This window comes from Volvox carteri, assembly GCF_000143455.1.
Source record: "Volvox carteri f. nagariensis unplaced genomic scaffold VOLCAscaffold_25, whole genome shotgun sequence".
NCBI classification, from domain to species: Eukaryota; Viridiplantae; Chlorophyta; class Chlorophyceae; order Chlamydomonadales; family Volvocaceae; genus Volvox; species Volvox carteri.
The window spans coordinates 340,505-362,813 of NW_003307568.1; the positions used below are offsets into that span (position 1 = coordinate 340,505).

Consider the following 22,309-nt stretch of genomic DNA (forward strand, 5'->3'; position numbering starts at 1 on the left):
TACACGTGCCCAACTGAAGACATTCCCGGTGGTTGTGCAGCAGCTCTTGAGGCTGTTGCTGGCTGAAATCCATCCTTAGCTGTTGCAACACGGCTAACGCGGGCACGTCCCTATGCACAGCAAATAGCTGTTCCAAGCCAACAGCGGCGTCCATGCCACCGACAAGGCTCTAAACGTCTTATCTGTTCTTATGTTTAATTAAGTTTATGTATGTTATACTTTGCGCAACTTTGTAATTTGACTTTACTCTGAACAAGGTGCTGCATACAACTGCCTCTTCGCCAGCGCTTCATCTTCCGCGGCAGTTTCACGGGCCCAGAGTTGCAAGCTACGACGTTGGCTTTCGGTGCTTTTATTTACTGCAAAGCATCGACGCAATAGTCCAGCGTGCGGCTATGGCCAACATGCTCACCTGCGCAACGCGCTGGCGCACCTGGTCCTCATCCGCCAAGAAATTTTATATACATTTGTACAGGCGCATTTTGCGAATCGCACGCGCGCATCTGCGCGGCAAAATTCGCTCCTGACTTTGGGGACGAGATGTACGGAGTCTCTATTCGCGAAGTACGACCGGACACATTTGTGCGAGGGGCTGCTTAATGATTGTCATTTCACCCCAAGGTGAGATGACGATCATCCCTAACTTACACGACTCGGCCCACAAGTAGTCTTAAGAGCTATTAGGTAACTGGCCGGTAGGGTAACCGACATAACGAGCTAACGACCCAGTAACTGGGGTTCACCGACCGTTAAGGTTACCGGTCGGTCGGTTATCGGGTTACCCTACCGAAGCGACCGGTTGGGTTTTAATAGCTAACCGGTCGGTTACCGGCTACGTGCGTGTACGCTGCGGCGCCCGCTGCTTCTACTAGCGATGCTTTGATTGCTGTGCGGCCGCAGCGGTTTTCTCGCTCTTTCCTTGGAATTCCACAAGGAATACAGTTACTGCTGCATTTACAGTTACACAGTGTCCGCACAGGTACGTGCGTGTGTTGGGGGGGTCCATCAAAGCCGGGGGACCCCCATGGACCGTTTATAAAAGCTAATGTTGCGGTGTCGGTGGGGCGGCTGTCGTCGTCCTCCCGAAGCGCCGTTTAGCGCTGCGTGCCTAGTCTGCCAGACCTCGGAAAGAAAGCTATAATAAAGCTATAATGCCAGCGGGGGAGCCTCCGTCATATGATGGTGCGCATGCTGCGCCCCTTGAAACCCATCAGTTCACTCCCATACTTAGCCCTCAAGCCATCATAAGCAGGCATTCTCCAAACATATGCCAAATTCATCTTCCACCGCTCGGCAGCCACAAAGCCTGCAGGTACGGGCAGCACGCTCAGCGTCGTGGGGCCTCTTAACCTCTCGAGCTCCCAACAGCCCGACCTAAAGCGCATGAGGACCTGGTGCAATCGCTGGGGGAGGGGGGTCTCCTTGTGCGCGAGTCACCCAGGGTGCGGTGCCCCCTCACAGAGCGGTGGCCCCATACAACTATGGTAGCGACATTCGCCGCGACCTCGGTGACCCCCGGGGGGTGGGGACCCCCCTGCAAGGTGATCTCACACGTCCTTGGAATGATAGCCACGATGAGGCTGAGCTCCGCGACTCCAGCCAGTCCATGCCAACTGCTCCAGCAATTCCTTCACGAACACAAACATGTTCAAGAGCGACAATACGCAGCGCGCGACATGGCACATCCCCACGTGGCGAACTCGTTTTCCAGTTCCAGCCGGGCGGCAAAAGCAGTTGTAGCCAAGCCATGAGGGTGCGCCTCAGGAGTGAGCGGGACAGACCCATGGGTCAGAACTCCTCTACCATCGTACCATCGTCATCCACCGTCGATGTCGTCCCCGTCCCGGTCCCAAAGCCACCACCACCGCCACCGCCGGCGCTGATGCTCATCCCCATACCCATGCCGCTGCCTGGCAACCCAGACGCCATGCCGCCGAACCCCAGAGACCCGCCGCCGCCTGTGCCGTACCCAAACATGCCGCCGCCTGCTCCAACCGCCCCGCCGCCGAACCCTGTACCGTAACCGTCACCCCCGGGGTGTGGTTGCGGCCGCGGCGGCTGCGTCATTGGCCCCATCCCTTCAAAGTCATCAAAGGCGGCCCCCAGCGCAGCATCCGTGTCCATGCTCTGTCCGCCGCCGCCAGCGCTGACGTCCCCCTCTTCCTCTTCACTTTCGGTGCTGTCGTCGGCGTCCAGCATAAGGTCCGGACCCGCTACCACCGCCGCCGCCGCCGCCGCCGGGCCCCCCATCGTTGTACCAGCGACGGCGTCGTACGGCGCGCTGGTGTACGGCAGGATAGCCGTCGCCATTGGCAAGCCTGCAGAGATATGCCCTAACGGCGCTAGGAGGCCTCCCGCCACGGTGGCGGCCGGAGCTGCCGCTGCTGTAGCAGTCGGCGCGCCTGGGACGAGGGTTGCCAAGGCGCCGCCAGGTGTGACGCCCGGGAACATGAAGGACATTTCCTGACCAACACCAACAGTTCCCAGCAGTGCTCCCCCCAGGCCGCCGCCGCCGCCGCTGTCTGCGTGAGGTGCACCGCCAGCGCCAGCAATAGCAGCTGCCGCCGCCTTGCGCTGTGCGCTGCCAACATGGGCCACGAGAAGCTCGTCCGGATCCGGTTGCCGTACAGGTTCCAAACCGACGAAGCACTCCTCGTAGTCCTCAGGCAGCTGGCTGATCCGTAGTCTACTGCCGTACACCCGAGCCAAGCTGCTGGGACCTATATTACCGCCGCCGCCGCTGCCGCCGCGATGGCCGTTGCCGCCGGGCCCCCGGCAGCGGCGCGCGAGATGGCATCCGAGTTGCTCTGGGGCCGCTGGGCTTTGCGTGCCGGGTGGGGAGACGATCGCGATGCGCTTTGTGAAGATGGCGGTGGGGGCTGCAGCGGTGGATCGTAGTCGCTGCGAAGCCGGTACCGCTAGCGCGGCGTCTGCCTCTTCCTCTGCGCGCCGCTTCGCGTTGCTTTGGCGTAACTTGAGCACCACGGTAGCTTGACCTCTGGGCCCGGCGGTAGCGGCTGTGGTGGCTCGGGGTGCGGTCGCTTGGCTGCCGGCCAACGCGCCGTTTGTCCTGGATGCGCGACAAACATGAGCGGACCTAGAATGCATCGCTCTTGCCGATTTGTGAACAAGAGACTCTTAAGAAGTGATGGGTAGAAGCTTTTAGGAGCAAGTAAGCGAGATGCTGGGGTCGGCACTTGGTGGGGTAAATGCAGCCCAGCCCAAGGCTCGGCAGCGTGACGTTGCCATGAACCCACAAAAGCAAAGCTGATAGCGTACTAGGTGAATTGAGACTAAACCTGTGGCACCGGTTGCTCAGCGGGGCGAACCTGCTTCCGGCTAAGGGCTGCTTCCGACGGGCGCTTGCGCGGAGCTCCGCCAAAGCAAGCAGCTGTGCAAACGTGAACGCCGCCGCCGCTTTTTTCTGTCGTGAGGAGAGTGGTGGTCCTATATCAAGCCCAAGCGGTCCTGAAAGAAATGCAGAATCGCCTGCCTGTGTTGACGACATCCAATACCCATGCAAACCAGGACGTCTAAAGGTTTCTTACAGCTTTGCAGCCAAAATGAGCAATGTTTCCACTTAGCGATACATCAACACTGTCATGTATTGCAACGGTACGTCTTGCCAACGGTATCGCATGAACGGACCTGTACGAAAATAACATTCGGCTGGATTACAAACGGAGCCTATCAAAGCAGGTCCATGACACTTCAGTTGCCAAATGATCATTTTTCTGTTCACTTCTTTGCACTGTGACCTATAGGCCACGACCAAGTCAAGACCAATTCAGTGTTTAGGTTTGGGCGTCGATGCGACGTTGGCATTTCTCCTCGTGAAAACAGTTACTCCCTTAAGAACCTCCAGATAAAAATTATAAGAATCTTAATTACAAAATAGGAGTGCCACAGTTCAGCGCAAGTGCCACCATGGTGGCGCCGGCCTTTCCCGGGAAGGTTGAACAGAACAGGTGACGGGGCTGGGTTATACCATAGGCAATTAACTGCTCGGATGAGTAGCTGAAACACGGGATGCTTAACCGCTTCCCGGGTCGCCCAGCCTGTGAGATGGGCCTCCGTGCCTTATGGAATACGTGCATGGGAATACGGAGGGAAGGTCAACTACAGGTTGTCAAGACGCCTGGGATCCGTGTCGTGGTACCGAACCGGGACTGAAGGACATAAAGAGCATCATCGAACGCACGACACGACGCAACTAATATGGCCTACTCTCCCCCCTTTCTTGTTTGGCTGAGGCCCCCCTCTCCCACACACACAAACGCTCCAACCCAGTTGGCAAAGTAAATCTCCCTAACCGAAAACCCCACCCACCAGTTCCTGTCCGGTATCATATTGTTCGGCTGTCGTCGTCCCCTGAACTCCCCGAAAAACATCTGACCACGCAGGGCGGGTCAGACGGCAGTGGACGCTATGGCTGCCCTGCCCGGGGGAGGCGGCGGCGGCGGCAGCGCGGCGGCCACGGCCTCCGCCTCCTCCGGCCCTGCGTTCATGAGCACGGATGAGGCGCGCGTGCGGGCGATTGCTGAGCTGGTCTCTGCGCTGGTCTCCGGAGTCCGAGATGGCCGCGACGTTGACCTGAACCAGCTGAAGTGCGAGGTGAGCGGGTGGGTGGGTGGGTGGGTGAAGCGCGTGTAGTTGGGTAAATAGGTGGGTGGGTAATGGTACTGGGTGGGCCTATGGGTGGGATTGTTGTTGTGGCAGGTGCGGGTGTGTGGGGGGTTTTTAGGAACCTTCCCCCCCACCCGGGGCTTAGCTGTGCCGGGCCATACCACTCTCCATCACAGGCCGGGGGCCCCCCTCCATCGCCTCCTTCTGCGGCCCATGGTGCGTCAAAAGGGTTCGATTCAGTTCGACTCGGCCTTACGTGCACTTTACGTGCAGGTAATGCCCCCACCCTCTTCATCCGCACCTTAACCCTTGCAACCTGCCCGTCACCTCCGTCACGGAAATCGCTACGGGACCCAGTTTGGTTTTTACATTGTGCATGTATACGTTTGTGCTGCTCCTCGCCCCCCCCCTTCCCAGCAGCTTCACTCCTCGTGGTTCATCTTTCCCCCCTTCCCAACCTGACCGCCGCTGTTATCATGTGTGTGTCCACAGATCAGTCGGCGTTACCGCCTCGCCCGTTCGCCCAAGCTGGTGGAGATCATTGCGGCGCTACCCGAGGTACGTGCGTCTGTCAGTCCGTCCGTCAGTCTGCCTGTTTGCCGGTCTGTCTGTCTGGCCTGTTTTTCTGTCTGCCTGCCTAGTACCAAGTGAGGAAGTGAGTGAGTGAAGGAAGGATGGGTGGATGGGAGCAGGAAAGAGCTCCCCCCTTTGGGCAGCTCGTATCGTCACTTGCTACCACCCCTTTGTGGCCCCGCTTCCCCTCCTACCCGTGCTCCTGCCCGCGCTCCTGCCCCTGCTCCTGCCCGTGCTCTTCCTGGTGGCCATCATGGCCCCCGTCATGGCTCCGCACCCGGCGAATGGCAACAGGAGCACCGGGCGGCCCTGCTGCCGAGGCTGAGAGCCAAACCCGTACGTACGGCATCAGGTGAGTGTACGGCTGGCTCATGGCTCTGGTTAAGGGTGGCGGCCCTTCCGCGAATGTGGGTATGTACGTGCGCCCCTGAGAGATGCACACGAGCGGATAGGTGGACGGACGGGCTGACTGAAAATGACTGCATATGACTGATCGACCCGCGGGTCTGTCTGCGTTTGTGCATGTGTGTGATGTAATGTAATGTAATGTAATGTATTCAGGTATTGCGGTGGTGGCGGTGATGTCCAAGCCGCACCGCTGTCCCCACATCGCCACCACGGGCAACATTTGCATCTACTGCCCGGGAGGTAAAGAGAGGGAGGGAGAGAGGGGGGGATAGGGGAAAGGGAGGGAAGGATTAGGGGGATAGGGGGGAGGGAGGGAGGGAGGGAAGGATAGGAGGGAGGGAGGGAGGGGGGTCAACACCACCGACTTCCCAATGCTGCACGAGTAGAGGGAGTAGGAAGTTATGAATGCTTCATGTTGTATGTCTTGTAGATGGACGTTCCAATGGATGAATGGGGAATGAATGGCAGCCGGGGTGAGGTCTGGAGTTAGGCAGAGCCGGTGGGTGAAGAAGAGAACAGCGGCTCGATGTCCTTGACGAGAGCAGGAAAGTCTAATTGTACGACATGTGTACGGCGCTGTACTACCTGCTCTTGGCCGACCGGCGCAGGTCCCGACAGTGACTTTGAATACTCAACTCAGAGCTACACGGGGTATGAGCCGACATCCATGCGCGCGATTCGGGCGCGGTACGACCCGTACGTGCAGGTATGTACGGTTCCGTACACGCTAGGGCCGATAGGCCATCTGATGCTGTTATAGCCCAAGCCCTATATGGCGGCACCCGATGTGCGCTGGTGATGTGGTATATGAGTCCATCAGCGTTGTCGTACTATGGCAGAATGGCACTCGGCCCACTTGGGTTTTGACACGTTTCCGTAACCCCTTCCGTAAAATTCCTTCCCACCCGGTGTCGTACATATCGCCGTCGGCATTAGTTAGCAAACACTCGCCACTGCCTTCCTTAGCCACCGCAACCATCACCTTCTGTCTGACACCGTCAGAAATTCCTATATACCTGCACATACCCGCACATACCTGCACAGCCCACGATCTAAACCATCTGTAAAATGCTGCCGTACAGTCTTCTGGCACAACCGACTAACCCACACGCGCGCTCCCTCAGGCTCGCGGACGCGTCGACCAGCTGCGCAAGCTGGGGCATGTCGTGGACAAGGTACGGTAACGGTAACGGTTGGTGGTTTACAGTTGCTTGTAAGTTCATGAGGACTGCTAAAGCTGTGGGCGCCTCTCAGCCGCTAACGGTTAGCTCAGTTGTGGTTCCGGTAGTTCGTTGGTTGGGGGGTGTCGGTGAGGGTGCCCCAACCGGCGTGCGACTTGTGGCGTGTGGTTCTGGGTTGCCGCACTCATCTATATCGGTATGCATGTATGTATGTATGTATGTATGTATGTATGTATGTATGTATGTGTTTGTTTTGCTCGCTGCGTCGCTCGCGTCTTTGCACCACTTGCTGTCTTCATGCGCCCGAGGAAAGGGCCGCGGGCAGCCGCCAATAGCCGCTGGGGAGCCGCAGGGAGAACATCCCCTCACTCTCCCTCTCACACCCCTCCACTCACACTCCCTCTCCCAAGGCCTAACAGGCGCACCTAGACGCGTAGGCCACATCTTTGCATTAGTACTCGCATCTGTGTGTGTTTGTGTTTGTGTGTGTGTGTGTGTGCCCTCACGCACTGCCACACCCCTCGCCCGTCCCTAACCCTCTTCCCTTCCGTCCTCCCCCGTGCCCGGCCGCCTCCGACCGCTGCGGCAGGTGGAGTACATTCTGATGGGCGGGACGTTCATGTCGCTACCCGCCGACTACCGGGACTACTTCATTCGCAATCTGCATGATGCGCTGTCCGGACACGCAAGCAGCTGTGTGCACGAGGCGAGGAGAGGGGGACAACCCGGGGGGGAGGGAGAGGGGGAGAGGGAGTGAGTGTTTACAAGGGAATAGGATAGGGAAAGGGGTGGGGAGGGAAGGGGGGAAAGCCGAACCACAAACGGGAAAGGGGGCGGGAGGAGTGGGAGGGAGGAGTGGGAGGGAGGAGTGGGAGTTAAGGGGAGAAGGGAGGCTGCTGCAACTGCCGCCGTCGTCGTCTGTGGCTTTCTTTGCCTACAGGTACCCGGCTCTTCCCAGATTGCAACGATGGGTACGAAAGGCCAACTGTGTGACGTTATGCCGTACGCAGGCCGTACGCTACAGTGAGGAGAGCCGTACCAAGTGCATCGGCCTCACCATTGAGACGCGGCCAGACTACTGCGCCCGGAGTCACCTGACGGACATGTTGTCGTACGGTTGTACGAGACTTGAAATCGGGCTGCAGTCCATTTACGAGGACGTGGCCCGGGACACTAACCGGTGGGCGCGTGTGTGTGTATGTGTGTCTGTCTGTGTGTATGTGTGTATGCGTGTGTGAGGGGGCGGGGCTGATGTGCGTGGCGGGTTTTGGGGCGGTGTTGGATATACCGGGAGTTGGAATGGAAGGAGGAGGAGGCTCCGATACACACTTGACACCTACCCATACTCTCCCCTTTTCCCCGTGCGCTCTCATTCCCGCCTTCTTCCCCGGGCGGCTTCTCATCCCCCCCCGCACCGCCTGGTACACTCTTGCCCTGGCAGCACCTTCACTCGTTCGTGGTTCGTCTTTCCCCCCTGCACCGCTCTCTCCCCCCCTCTTCTCCTCTTTCCGGCCTGCCCTTTGTCACCCCTTCCCCTCCCCCCCCTCCCCCCCCTCCCCCCGGGTCCCCTTAGGGGCCACACGGTGGAAGCGGTGAAGCAGTGTTTCGTGGGAGCAAAGGATGCCGGATTCAAGGTGGGTGGGCGGCGGACGTTCTGGCGGCCTGGGCGTAGGTTGGGAAACATCTGCATGGAGTGGGCTGTGCTGTCGTGAATGGAGTCAAAGGGATGGATTGCGAGGAGAAGGGTGTATGTATGTATGTGAGTGAGTGATGTAACGGAGTACTGAGCCGCGCGAGGGGCTGGGGAGACACCCGAGTAAAGTTACCAAAAGGGGTCGTCTCCAGCGTGTGTGTGTGTGTGTGTGTGTGTGTGTGTGTGTGTGTGCTGTTCCCCTTGGCGCACAACGCCCAACTAACTTTGTAACCGCCACGGACCAGGTGGTGGTGCACATGATGCCCGACCTGCCCGGAGTGGGCTGGGAGCGGGACATCGAGTGCTTCCGGGAGTTCTTCGAAAACCCGGATTTCCGTACAGACGGCCTCAAGCTCTATCCCACGCTTGTCATCCGAGGTAGGTACGCCACCATTGACCCAGCGGTCGTACGGTACGGCACGGCCGTTGCTGCTTCCAAGATGTCGATTAGGCTCGGATTGGAATTGCTATACGTATTCAGATGTATGCCTGTTTTGCTTTAGATGTATACGACACTGTACGGCAGGTACGGGATTGTACGAGCTGTGGAAGCGGGGGCTGTACCGCAACTACGCTCCTGACAAGCTGGTCGACCTGGTGGCTCGAGTGTTGGCCCTTGTGCCGCCCTGGGTGAGTGCCAGTCCCGCTGGGGTGGGAGGAGGAGGGGTGGGCAGGGGAAGGAGGGGTCGGAGAGGGTGTGTGTGTGTGTATGGGGGGGGAAGAGGAAATCAGTAGGTCTGTATGTGCGTGTGTGTGTGTTTCTCCGGGATGGTGCGGGATGGTGTGATGGGGTCCGCTGTTGGCTGGCAGGCGTTACACCGGCCCAGATACACAGAGCTGCGCCCTCCCTTCCGTACCTTTCGTCGTACAGGTCCGTGTTTATCGTATTCAGCGGGATATCCCCATGCCTCTGGTGACCGCCGGCGTCGAGAAGGGCAATCTGCGGGAGGTAGCCCTCGCCAGGATGGCGGCGCTGGGCCTGAGGTGCAGGTGCGTGTGCGTGTATGTATGTGTGTCTGTCGGGGGGAATGTGTGTGTGTGTGTTTGAGGGGTACAACCTGCCGCTAGGAGGTGGGGGAGTGCCCGGGGGGGCCGACATGGGGGTTAGGGGGGTGTGCGGGAGGGAGGGAAGGGCAGGGTGATGTATGGTAGGCGGGCGCGCGCGGCGGCAAGTTAGACCAGTTAGTCCATGTCGGTATTGCGCTTCAATGGCGCGTCCTTCTGTGTCGGGGCGCGATGGCGCCGTAGGGTTAGTGGTGGCGGTGGCGGTGGGGTGGGGGGTGGGGGGGGTTGGGGGTTGGGGGGTTCCAGGTCTTTGAAGTGTTCCAGGGCTTAGCTGGCAAGTTGTCCTTGGCTGGGGCCAGACTCCTCGAGGTCGGTGTGCGAATGAATTACATAACATATATAATATACATTATGTGTACGTATATACAACATTATACACAACATTAATTACAACATTATATACAACATTATGTATAACATTATATACATACGTACTTGCATGCATGCATATATATATGTTTATGTGCGTGTTTTCTTATCTTTTCCCACGTCTCTGCCATCGTCCATAACTGCCCTTTGCGCGTGTATAGAGAAATGCCATCGCGCATCATACGTGTCTATATGTATGTTCATACGTATGTATGCACGCACACTTGCAGGGATGTTCGTACACGGGAGGTAGGTATTCAGGAGATTCACGGCGGGTCCGCTGTACGACCAGATCAGGTGGAGCTGTTGCGGCGGGATTACGCGGCCAACGGCGGCTGGGAGACCTTCCTGGCTTATGAGGACCCGCGCCAGGTGGGAGGGAGAGTTTGTGGAGGGAGGCAGGGAGGTGGGAGGGAGGGAGGGAGGGAGGTGAGGTTCTTTTTCATCGTCCTTCCCTCCTTCAGGTTGGGTGGGGGGTTGGGTAGGTGGGGCTACGTCGCGATGTGTTTCGTGTCTTTGCTCGTCCTCTTGCGAGTGCTACCGGGCCCCCTCCGCCTGTCTAGGAGACATGACTGGCTGTCTGACTGCCTGGCTGGCATTTTGGGCAGATCTGGCCCCACCATCTGCGATCTCTCTTTCTCGACTCCTCTTCTTTGATGCCTCGCGCTCTTCCTCGCGGCCTCTCTGAGCGGCCCACACCCCGGCCCGCATCCCCCTCCCCGCCCTGGAACTGCCAGGATATTCTGGTGGGCCTCCTGCGGCTTCGTAAGCTGGCAGGCGAGTGACTCCGGGAAGAGAGGAAGGGAGGAGGAGGAGGAGAGGGGGGGAGAGGGCCCCCGCTGGTGGAGCTGGGCGCGGGAGATGATTGATGTTTTACATCAGTCTGAAGGAGCTTTTGCTTGCCGTTGTGTTTGCTGAATAGCAGTCAGGGATGGGGGGTAGGACGTGTGAGTGGTGGTTTCAATTCGCGGCCACACACACACACACACACACGTGGCAACGCACATTCGTCATTTGGCAACCCAACTCCATGCGGACACCCCCCCCTATCGCCTCACCCCATCTTCCCCTCCCTCGTCCCCTCGTCCCTCCCGCCGTCGCTGACCTCAACAATCCCGCAGGACCGGACTCCTCCCGACAGCCCGAGCTGCTAGGCCGCGTATCAATGGTACGGGAGCTGCACGTGTACGGCACAGCCGTTGCCGTACATGCACGCGACACGGCGAACTTTCAGCACCAGGTTCGTAGCGTTTGTTCTGACTCTCTTGGCGGGGTTGGAACTGGAGCAAGTGCATATGTTATCTCTTTCTTCTCTTTTGGAGGGGAAGGTTTCTTCTCATGTAAAAAACTCGTTGCTTCGTTGACACCGCGAAATGCAGCGCTAATGAACGCGGGGGATTTCTTGAGGTCCATGAGATAATATGTAAAATAATTACCCGGGAAGATCCAAAATGCAAAGGCGCTTCCATTCTACCCGAAACGATTTTTGCAAAAGGTAAACAGTCCTTTTTGGAGTAGTCTAGTGTCCGATTCGATATATTCAGTGTTTTTTTTTTCGTGGAGGCCGATCCTGAATCTGTTACGAGTTCCGTAATAAATATGCCATCAGTCCAATACATTTATTACTGCCAGAATTTTTTTTCTGGGGGGGCAAGCCCCCCTAGACCCCCCCTGCCCACACAGGGTACCTGATACACCAGCACATATTTAATAAATATTTCATTCGAGTGCGGGAGGCGCCCTGTCATCTGGTTCTAATGTCTCTCTTGTACTCGCTATATCGTTTGAAGTGTTACCAGCATCGCCGCTACTGGGGTTTGGCCTGCCGGTGGTCAGGAATGCTTTGACGCTACCCTGACCAGCTATAGTAGTTAATTTCTTGGGCCCCATCGCTCATTTATAACTTATTTATACTAAAATAGAACGAAGGCCCCCAGAGACGTCTTCTGGGGCCCGCCCCAGCTCCGTAACGACCGTACCAGGCCTTTACCATGGTCTATGACGGAGCGCAGAACGCAAATATGCCATTTTATTACGGAACCGTAATATATTACGGAAAAAAAATACACTGGATATTCCATATTTCTGACCGCGTTTTGAGCATTTTTTGTTCCGAAGGAAGTAGCCCGCTTCGCATGTCCTTTTCATGCAATCATATGTGGATGTCATACTCGCCGTACTCCCACTTATGTGTACATACGTACGTACATGCGTACACCGTGCGTGCAGGGCTATGGCAGTCTGCTGATGGCGGAGGCGGAGCGCATAGCCCGCTTCGAGCACCTCTCCACCAAGATTGCCGTCATTAGCGGAGTGGGTACCCGCCACTACTACCGCAAACTGGGCTACGAGCTGGAAGGGCATTACATGGTCAAGCACCTGCACCCTCCGGCGCCGGCGCCCATGCAGGCGCCGGCGGCGGCCATGGCTGCTGCTGTCGCCGATGTCACCGGCGGAAAGAAGGGTGCGGCCGCGGGGGTTCCGCAGCCTGTGAACAGGCGGCGGCGCACAATGGCAAGGGGTACGGCACATGGGATGGCGGCGGTCGCCAAAGCGGGCTCGGGTGCGGGGTTGGTGTGACTGCGACTGTGACTGGCATAGCATCTGTTGCTTCCACCTTCACTGCGGGTGTTGACGGTTTCTCGTTTAAATGGGGCGGCATTTCGGCGTGGAGTACGGCAACGGTGATGACGTCAGCAGCCGTCAGTTGCTCGGTTATCTTAACCTGATCTTCAGGGGACTTCGAGATGAGGGGAGCTCAAAAGGGACGGGGAATCCTGGACGGTAGCGGACTGATTGTCCAGAGGAGTGCTGGCGGCGGTGGTGGTGCTTCGGTTGAGTCCAACGCCTTATTGAGCATGTCATCGCAGCATGGATGGTCAGGTTGGGTTGGATGCATGCCACCGCAAGGCCTGCTGTCCGACGCTGCCGTACATCGATGTTACTGTTCCTTATCAGCCGTTATCCACTGAGCTCCGTGTGGGGTTTAAGGTTCCCGCAGGGGAGCTCTCTGGCAACCCGAAAGCGCGGATGGGTTCCAGCTCAGGATGGGTGTTCAGTGCCTTATGCGCCGCGGTTTCACCGGATTAATCAATGTAATGCGTGTATGCCGGTAGCGGTGTGTGTGCTTGTGTGGATCCTGGACGCTGCTGGCTGGCTTGGGATGGCTGGTCGATGGCAAGGGGTCCTACCGTGCTCCTCGACTCCTCCACATGTGTGTCCGTTGGGTATGGGCCGCTGCCGCATGTGCACCTCGTTTTACACTTTTCCTTGCACACCTCTCTCGCTGGGTCCCCCCCGCTTACCCTCGTTCTTTCTCTCTTCACCACCAAACCGTAGATCACACATACACGCAACACGCACGCAAGGCGCGCAGCAAAGGTTGGTTCGCCTCCAGGACTACGTGCGCTCTGTACCGACAGCGCAGCACCTGAAGGACACAGCTTTGCATGCGCCTCACGGCATATAGTCTAGCGCACCCAGTCCACATACATCACAAACCTCATTGCGCACTCATCCACATCGCGTCCCTGGCTCCCACTCACCTCCTCTCTTCCCCACACACCAAAACGCCCGCATGCACAAACAAGCTTTGGAATCCGTGCAGGGCGTCATTGAGGAAAAGAGGGGTGAAGAAAGGCGGGATGAAAGCAGGTTGGTAGCTTCCGGGAACTGCACCAGTCGCGCAGATGCTACAAACGACTTTGCATGCTTCAAACCGCCGTGTGCCGCACCGGCTCCGGCTCCCCATCCCAGGGATGTCATTGACCTCCAAACGGCTGCCAGGAGTTTGATGAAGAGGATGGCGATAGTGACATGGGCGGTAACATGCACCATCCCCCATGTCAACAAATGGCCGCCATAGGCCGCCATAGCCTTAAAAGCCCTCAGCATAATTAAATCATGAAATGTAAGGTGCTCCAGGTTCCACATCAACACCACTATGGCCCCGGGCTGCCCACACGTCCATATGCTCTTATTAACATCACACACTCGTTGACAGCATGTCCACTCCCCACGACAGCACTGTGCACATACGTTTTTAGAGGTTCTACTGACCAATAGGCGAAAAGGAACAAACCGGCACACCGCCACACACAGGTGGAACAGCCGCAACCACCTCTTTTATGCAATCGTGTAATAAGCGTGTAATCAGCAAAACTAATGTTGGGAACTCCGAAACGTGTACAGCATTCCCTATAAAGAAGACCCTTTCGTTGTCCGCGAGGCGAAACCCCTAACCAAACCATATATCAAACCAAACCAAGCCAAACCAAACCATGGCACAGCCGGACCCTCAAGCAACGCAGCCTCTGTAACATTGCTTCGTCAATAGAGTCCAGTACCAGTTCCAGATCGTGAGGAATGTCGGCATCGGCAGAGTGCCGGCAACAGACGTATTTGTTGGTTGGCACTCACTGCCAAACGAATGGGCGCTGCCCCAGGACTGCGCGGTTGGGCAGGGCAGCCGCCCTTGGGCGACCCGACATACAGCCTGACATACCAAAGCAAACGAACCACCATCATTCACTAAGCAAAGCAAAGCAACGTACACTGTATACAAGACAGCCCGTATCCGCGGAATGGACCTGACCCCATCCATGACCCCCTTTTTCCTCTTTCCAACCTTCGTCGTCGTCCCTGGTTCCAAGCAGTCCTCCTCTGAATGAAAACCATAGGACGGCATGGACAGGCAGCCATCCTGCGGCGTTGTCAGATCGCCGCCGAGGTTGGAGAGAGGCACTGTGCAAACCATATCCACAGCCCCCTTCGCTGTGACACGATCGTGCACGTGCACTTAACAAATAGAGAGATTTGTTATCTCTTGTAACGACTAAAACCCTTTGGAACCAAAAAGCTATGAGACACGCAGACCGACACATATAGCGAGAGAAGCACGTTGCACTATGTATGTTGCAAACCCGCAATGACCTAAGCGAATTTCCCAACCGCGCCACTGCCGGTGCATACACACAGACATACACACATGCATACACCACAGAAAGGTATACAGAAAGGCAAACGTGAGCGCGAACATTGCGAGGCCGTACAGAGGCTGTGGAGAGGGGCTCTAGCGGCTGGATTGGCCCCTCGGACCTCCCAAACCCTACAAAGCGGAGGTTGTTGCCACATAGCACGAGACAGTGGGCCAGAGCTGGTGGGTGTGTTATGCCGCGATAAGCGGAAATCCTTGTCCCGGTAGTATCATATGCCTGTACCGGTAGTACGGAAGCTGAAATGCGAAAGCTCTGCTTGCTCCTCATGCAGATGGATACCTCCTACAGCTCCTGCGGTGCATCCGTGCCATCCCGGGCAGTGTTGCCTTCAAGCAGGCCGTTGGAGCGCGTGAGGCAACCGTCAAGAGGCCTTTAGACGCCCATATCCATATGATCCGAATCCGCATGCTCATTCCACTGCGGTGCTGCGACACCACTGTGCTCTCCGTCAACGACCTCGCCCGCCGCTGCAGCCGCAGCGACAGTAGCCGTCCCTGTCGTCGTTGCGACCGCTGCACGCGATACCACAACCGCCGCTGCAGCTGCTTCCGACGCATGCTGGTTGACGACAACACCGCTGCCACCGCAGCCAACAGATGGCGGCATGGGCAATGGCACCGGCGGCGGCACTGGCGGCGGCGGACAGGATCCGCTGCCTTCCCTGGAGTTCGCCCCCTCAGCGGCTTCCCACCGAACTGCATTGTGTTCCGAAAATGCCTGTGTGCCATTGTAGTGACCTCCGCCATCATTCGCGCCTGTGCCGTACGGATCGTGGAACATTCCCGCCTTGGCAGCGGCCACCTCGGGCCCCGCCCTCGTGGCCCGGCCGACGCTGCCCAGAGGAGATGCCAAAAAAGCGGCCATGGCGGCGACGGTGGCCTGCCCCGGGATGCTGCCGCCGGCACCGGCTGCGTCGGGGCCGCCCTCGCCGGCGAGGCTTCCGCTCCCGCCTGGCCTGTTGCTGTCGCTTGCGCCACTCCCGCCGCTGTTCTGGCGGTTCGCGTCGCTCGCTGCCGCATCCACCGCCGCCGCCGCAGCTGTGCCGCAACCGCTGGCACCCCCACCGCCGCTGCTGCTGCTGAGCGCCGCAGCGGCGGCGGCCGCCGCCGCTGCAGCATAGGCCATGTGCCGCGCCTTGGCAACTTGGAGTACAAGCCTGAACCACCAGAGTGGGGTCGTCACAAAAAGTCACATGCGCGAATCAGAGAGCTTAATTATTGCAGCACACTGGTTTTGGGGGTGTGGACAAAGAACATGAAGCCGTTAGTGTGGCGCAGCAGAGCATGGCTAAGGAAAGGCACAAGGAGGCGATACAGGCGGGCCCCAAAAGCTGAAGGTCCTTTCTTGCCGCCCTCGTAATACACGGGAAATAGATAGTGATGTAGAGCTCCATCCAAAGTCACCCAAACCCCATTGCTCCCTGCCCGGCCTCACCTCGCCCCGTCCGCCGGGCTATCCGCGCTGTTCACTATCTGCTCCACAGTACCCCACAGACGGTCCTCTATCGACTTAGCATACAGCTCCGCCTCAGGGCTGAACGCCAGCATCAGCCGTTGCTGCTGCGGGGCCGGGGGCGGGGGGGACGAACCCACAAGGCCCGGAGCCCCGAGCTCCCCGTCGGGGACCCCCGGCGCCGCGGCAAGGTCGCCGCTGCCATCCGCGATGGCGACCGACCCATGGGCCGGAACCTGTGCGCCCGCTCCCTGATGGTGGATCGCCCGTACGCCCAGCGCCGCTGCATCAGGCCAGTCCAGGGGCGGTTGGCGGTTGCAGGGATTGAGGTTGTTGTTGTTGTTGTTGTTGTTGCAGTTGTTGACCGGGAGATTTGACGGTACTGGAGGCGGCGACTGGGACAGGGACAGTGGGCAGCCTTGCCCCAAGCAGGCGCCTTCGCCTGCGCCCTCACCCAAAGCCGCGCCTCCACCCGTATCCTGGCCCAGCGCTGCAACGTGTGTGTGGGTGAAATGGGGTGGACACGATAGCGGATAGGAGGAGTGTACGGCCTTGCACTTCAGCCCCGCCGATGGCCGTGATAGCAGCCAACGAATGGGACCCCCCACCCCCTTACCGAGGGCAGCGACCGCGGGCTACCTGGCAACCTTTATATCAGTACTGCTGCGACTCGGCAATCCTACAGGCTCAATAACAGCCCCGATAGCCGTACCATTGCCCGGCGGCTTTCCAGCTGCCCTAAATTCCCTCGACAAGAACTAAATCCCCACCGTGACCATGCAAGATGAGGCGCTGATGGCACGATTTGATCCCGGAATCTCCTCGGCCGGCGGGGACGTTAGCAGCGGCCGCACCATCCAGAAGTGCTGGGCGAGAAGGCGGTATGGGGGGAGATGCGGAGGCGGTGGCGAAACAGGCCGAGATGCCATGCGCGCGTGTGTGCACGACAGCGGCGGCGACACGGCGGAAGCGGCGGCGATACGGCGTCCAGCGCGGGGGGCGGGAGATAAGAGCTCTTGTCGCTGTGGAACGCTCACTTCTTACTCACGGGGGGCCCGACAACACTGACCGGGGGGTCAACTGTGGATATCACTACCATACACATACCAAACAGGTTGCTTGTCGCCCTCTGATGGCCCAACTGCCGGGGCCAAGGCGAGCGGCATGGAAGGTGCAACAACAAGAGGGCCGCTCACAGCACTCACTCCGTATTGGTACGCACCGCACCGCCGCCACAACCCGCTGGTAAACAGCAAACACATTACTCTGATGCTGCGGGTACGTCGCCAATGATCACAAAGCTAAGCGCACGGACTACTCCTCCTCCTTCCCCCAAAACCAAACCAGTCCCACGAAACCCATAAAAGCCCCCAGTGGAATGCGGTGTAAGGCAAACACCACCTGCGGCACCGGGGTAACGCGACGCTGAATCCCGCCTTGAATGGTTCGCACGAGACCACCAAGGAAAAGGAGGGAACGGATGGGACGGGACGGCATGGGGCCCCGGGATGCGATGTCAACCCACGGGCCCCACCGGCAGACCGGCACTCTCTGGGCGCAGCAACGCGCACGGGAAACCCCCTAGGAACCCTTACGAGGCGCTGGAGGCGCTCCCCCCCCTTTCCTCCCGGGGCGCACCGCTGAGCTGCGCCTCCAGCTCCGCCACTCGCGCCTCCAGCCGCTGATTCACGTCCTGTGCCACCTTGTTGGCTCGCTCCTGCAGGCAGATGACACACACACGCACGCACACACAATATCACAAATAATTGGTTGGTGGACTCCAGGTGCCCTCGTTGTCAGCAGTCAGTTCTAGCCCCCCACCCTCACCCCCCCCACCACCTAGTCGCCCTTTGCCCCTGTAGCACTGTGGCGCGTGTTTCTACGGGCTCTTGACAACGTCGGCTCTTCTTCTCATCAACATGCACGCGAAGAATCCAAGCAGCTACGGCCACAGCTTTATTGGAAAATCCTAACAGAACGCTGGACTACGGATCTCCCTCTCCGGTATGAAGCCCAACATAGCGGCTCCGAACATGCAGGGGATCCTCAATCGTCAGCCTCCCCTCCCCTCCCCTCCCTCCCCCAGGGGCCCCCGGCCCCACCTGGGCTTCCAGGCGGTCCCGCACCACCTCGCTCTGTGCCGTCACTCGCTCCTCCAGCACCCGACCGAACATGGCGGCGTCGTGAACCGCCTTGGCGGTATTGGCCGCCAGCGCCGCCTCCAGCGCAGCCGTCTTGGCGGCTTGCACGGCGCTAACCTCCCGCTGGGCTTGCAGCTGTTTGTGTGTGGGTGGGTGTTGGGGGGGGAGATGGCGTGGTGTGTGTGGGGGGGGGGGGCTAAGCGGAGCTGGCAAAATGCAAGGGAAAACGTTTATTGCTGCACATACACACTTCGGCTTGTTCTCGTATATCACGGCCCAGATCAATCAAAACACACTTACACAAAGAAACCATTAAAACACAGCGTTTCCTTGATTACATGCGTCAGGACTAGTGCCCTGGTTTGAGGTTTCCTTTGGCGGGGAAAACCAAGGAGGGGTGTGAAAGACAAAGGCAAATGCAGTGTTACCGCAAAGGCACCTCAGCACAAGTTACGGACCTGCTTCTCCAAGTCGTCGTGACGCAGCTTCTGATCCCAAATCCGCTTCTGCTGCACCTCCACCGCCTGAGACAGCGGCATCACGTTGGCGACGGGACCTGCCGTCGGCGCCGCCCCCGCCGCGGCAGCGCCCGTGCCGGCAGCACCTGCGGCACTGGTGCCCTCCAGCGGGCCGCTGCCGGTGCTGCCGCCAGCCGCACCCTCACTGGCACCGCTGGCGGCAGCGCCGCCATCAGCCACTCCATCCCCATCGTAAGGAAGAAATCCCACACCGTCGCCGCCTGCCAGCCCATCCCCCGTCACGTCGCCGGCTGGGCCGGACGGCGTCGCCCCCACAGGACCGCTGCCGCCGCCGCAGCCGCCGCCGTCGCCTCCGAGCAATCGTACATTTCCGTACGCTTCTGTGAGAGCCTCCATGGAGCGCTTCAACGCGGTGTTCTCCTCCTTCAGGCCCTCGACCTCCCGCGCCAGTGCCGATATTCGGCCAAGCTGCCCCGCCATCTCGCTGAGCAACGCAGCCGTGGTGCCGCCCAAGTGCTGCGGCAGCGGCCGCGTAATGCCGGCAGGCAGCAGATTCCCTGCGGCGTCGTAATTGGTCAGGCCGCTGCTGCTGCCGCCGCCGCCGCCGCCGCCGCTGGCGCCACCGGCGCCTGGTTGCGTCAAAGTCAAACCGGGAACACACGGTGTTCTCACCACGGGACGTACATACATGCGCGTGCTGGAATATTCATGCGCGCACTGGCATTCACTCATGCGTGCATGCAAGATGCTGTTATTCCCCAGACATTTACTCCCCAGACCAGGTCCTACACCAACAAACAGGTTGGTGTATTAGCTGTACAACTGACCCACATGGCCATACTTGACATGCATGATGAGTGAAGACGTGCGTGTGTGCGCGGGCCGTCGAAAAACTACGAACATCACCAATTGGCAAGTTGCTGCCCTCTCCCCCCCAACACCTTGCCGGCGGGTCCCTACCAGGCCGCCACGCTTCTGACACCATCCGTCCGTCCGTCCGGTTGATTGGCTGCTCCCATACATACCGGTCTTCCCCCAATAGATCCGCTCTACTGCTGTCTTAACCCCCCGCCATAACCCGCCCTCGCACCGGGGGGATTCGTGGCGAACAGGGACGTGGGAGCTGACTGCTGCGGGCCCTGGCCCTTCAATAGCGCCACCGCCACCGCCTCCACGCCTGACGGCTCTAAGTCGCATCGGCTCCGCTTGTTATTGGACTTGCTCATGCCGCCGCTGCCGCTGCCCAAGCCTCCCCCTGACACCGTTCCCCCTCCGGTGGCGGCGGTTGAGCCGTTGCCGTTACCGTACTCCGAATCCGCCACCATTGGGTCATTGTGTTCTGTCGATGACGCTGACGGGGCAGTATTGGTGCTATGGCTGTTACTGCTTTGCAAGGGCTGCGACGGCGGCTGCTGCTGCTGCTGCTGCTGCTGTGTCACCTCTCCGCCACACGGCTGCCCAACTTGGATGCCGCCCAAGCTATTCGATCGACCACTGCCCTCGGCGGTGCCGTCGGCGACGATGCCGTCGGCCACGCTTCTGCCGAGCGCTGCTTGGTTGGGCAGCGACGATTGCTGACTCAGGGCGACGAGCATCTGCTGCCCAGGCTTCAGGTACTCTCCGACGAGCTGTTCGAGACGAGAGAGGCCGTTTCCACCCGCGCTGGGCGGCAGCAGGGGTCCCAGCTGCTGCGGGCCCCGTGGCTGAGAAATTTCCGTCTTAATACCCGGCACGGGCGGCGGTCCCGGCGGGGGAAGGGGTCGAGTAAATGCACTGCCTGGTGAGGGCGCCACTGACAGTGGAGGGCCCTGTTGCTGCTGCTGCTGCTGCCCAGAGAGCACAGGCAACGGCTGCAGACCTCCTGGACCGGATCCGAATGCGGCTGCTCCGGAGACAGCAGCGGCGCTCCCGGAGGGCGAGGGCGACGTGAAAAGCGGCAGCGTGGCAGCTATGCCCAAATCGAGGGGGAACGGGGGCGAGAGTGAGAAAGGAGCGCCAGCTGGCGCTGCCACGGCTGGCAAGCCGGAGGAGCCATGACTGTGCAAGGTATTAACGATAGGGATGGGCACAGGTGCAGAGGCGGCGATACCAGGAGGGGCTGTTACGGTGCTGGGGGCTGAAGATGGGTCCGGTATCTGGGCGGCGGCCTGGAATGGGTGAGTCGGCAGAGCACAGGGCCCGGGCTGCGGCTGCGCAGCTTGAGCAGAGCTCGAGCTGCCACCAGCAATGCCTGTACCAGCGCTGGTTCCAACGGATGCTGCAACTGCATTGCTGGAAGCTGGTTTACGGCGGTGAATTGTGAGGAGAAGCTCCTTGTTGTACTGCTGGAAGTGCTCGTTTGCGAACTCCCAGCGGTCTGGATCTACCTTGCGAAAGCCCTAAGAATTGCAATGGGAACATAAAAAAAGGTGTGGCGAAGCAGGGCGAGCCTGGATAGAGGTTTTCTCTACCGGTAACAACAAGTTCGCCTTCGTAGGCAACGACTTATGCAACCAAGGACCAAAATGTGCACATAGACTTACATAGGTGTTTAACTGCCTCACAAATGACGAGAAATTGTTGTGCTTGAAGTACTGTGGTAGCAGGTTCGCCGCAAACTCGGAGGGCTTCCACACGACAAAACTGCGGGGGAGCATCCCAGCACAATTTTTGCAAAGTCCACGATAGCTATTTCTAGCAAATCACCCAGGACCGTCGTCCCCAAAGGTTGAATCCGAAGCAAGCAAGGCAGTTCCTGCCTCACCTCTTCCCCTGTGGGCCCCAAGAGATTACATGATTCGTTGTAGGATCATCCACTAGGTCATAACTGCGAACATGACACACAATTCTTTAGATTCGTTGGCCGATAAGAGGAAGGATGGATTCCCCAGCAACAGAAGTTACACCGAAACTGGATGCAGCCTACGTTTTGCGCAAAAATGGAGCTGGCTGGCCTTGATTGCCACCTTGCTGGCCCCTGGCAGAGTGCCCTTCTCCTGTCATCTCCGGTCACTACATTGCGGACTGCTTCCAAAATGTTCGATTGCAGAAATTCATGCTCTGGTGCGGTTTATTAAGATGAGAAATATCTGTTATCATGATGCATCTCATGAAGAGCAGAATTTTTAATCAGGCGCGGAGTGTTTCCAAAAAGAAAGTTCTTCCGTACGACAAGAAAGCCTGTTAACTGTCGTTAGACGCTCATTTCCATTGTCATTTCTGTAATAACAAATTTCCCTCCGCTCAGGAGAGGGACGCATGAAAAGGCCTCAAGAAGGACAAGTATGCACAGTTAAACTTCTGGTACACTTTGCAAGAACCCAGCCCTGAGTTAGAATTCGGCAGG

General features: G+C 58.7%; 4 protein-coding genes across 4 annotated transcripts; 1 reads left to right on the forward strand and 3 right to left on the reverse strand.

The window, feature by feature from the left end:
* Positions 1 to 1,172: 1,172 nt before the first annotated feature.
* VOLCADRAFT_92242 (uncharacterized protein) lies at positions 1,173 to 3,665 on the reverse strand (the record flags this gene model as incomplete). Its single annotated transcript, XM_002951718.1, has 3 exons — positions 1,173 to 1,306; positions 1,812 to 3,070; positions 3,649 to 3,665. The coding sequence occupies 3 exons, from the start codon at positions 3,663 to 3,665 to the stop codon at positions 1,173 to 1,175; spliced, it is 1,410 nt and encodes a 469-aa protein (XP_002951764.1).
* An 841-nt stretch (positions 3,666 to 4,506) lies between these two features.
* VOLCADRAFT_61745 (uncharacterized protein) lies at positions 4,507 to 12,495 on the forward strand (the record flags this gene model as incomplete). The annotated part of the gene is made up of 16 exons (XM_002951622.1): positions 4,507 to 4,614; positions 5,119 to 5,184; positions 5,494 to 5,551; positions 5,761 to 5,847; positions 6,216 to 6,313; positions 6,732 to 6,782; positions 7,378 to 7,485; positions 7,799 to 7,968; positions 8,362 to 8,422; positions 8,727 to 8,859; positions 9,008 to 9,111; positions 9,353 to 9,471; positions 10,146 to 10,287; positions 10,653 to 10,680; positions 11,037 to 11,155; positions 12,145 to 12,495. 16 exons carry the CDS (start codon positions 4,507 to 4,509, stop codon positions 12,493 to 12,495), a joined length of 1,803 nt encoding a protein of 600 aa, XP_002951668.1.
* Positions 12,496 to 14,972: 2,477 nt separating this feature from the next.
* Positions 14,973 to 20,309, reverse strand: VOLCADRAFT_105190 (uncharacterized protein; the record flags this gene model as incomplete). The annotated part of the gene is made up of 11 exons (XM_002951719.1): positions 14,973 to 15,744; positions 16,347 to 16,471; positions 16,505 to 16,759; positions 16,819 to 16,854; positions 17,135 to 17,230; positions 17,413 to 17,505; positions 17,766 to 17,800; positions 18,003 to 18,081; positions 18,467 to 18,640; positions 18,964 to 19,613; positions 20,075 to 20,309. The coding sequence occupies 11 exons, from the start codon at positions 20,307 to 20,309 to the stop codon at positions 15,285 to 15,287; spliced, it is 2,238 nt and encodes a 745-aa protein (XP_002951765.1). The 3' UTR covers positions 14,973 to 15,284.
* A 957-nt stretch (positions 20,310 to 21,266) lies between these two features.
* VOLCADRAFT_61646 (uncharacterized protein) lies at positions 21,267 to 21,795 on the reverse strand (the record flags this gene model as incomplete). The annotated part of the gene is made up of 3 exons (XM_002951720.1): positions 21,267 to 21,362; positions 21,507 to 21,606; positions 21,728 to 21,795. Coding segments are annotated over 3 exons (264 nt in total), but the record flags the coding sequence as incomplete, so codon positions are not given.
* Positions 21,796 to 22,309: the final 514 nt, after the last annotated feature.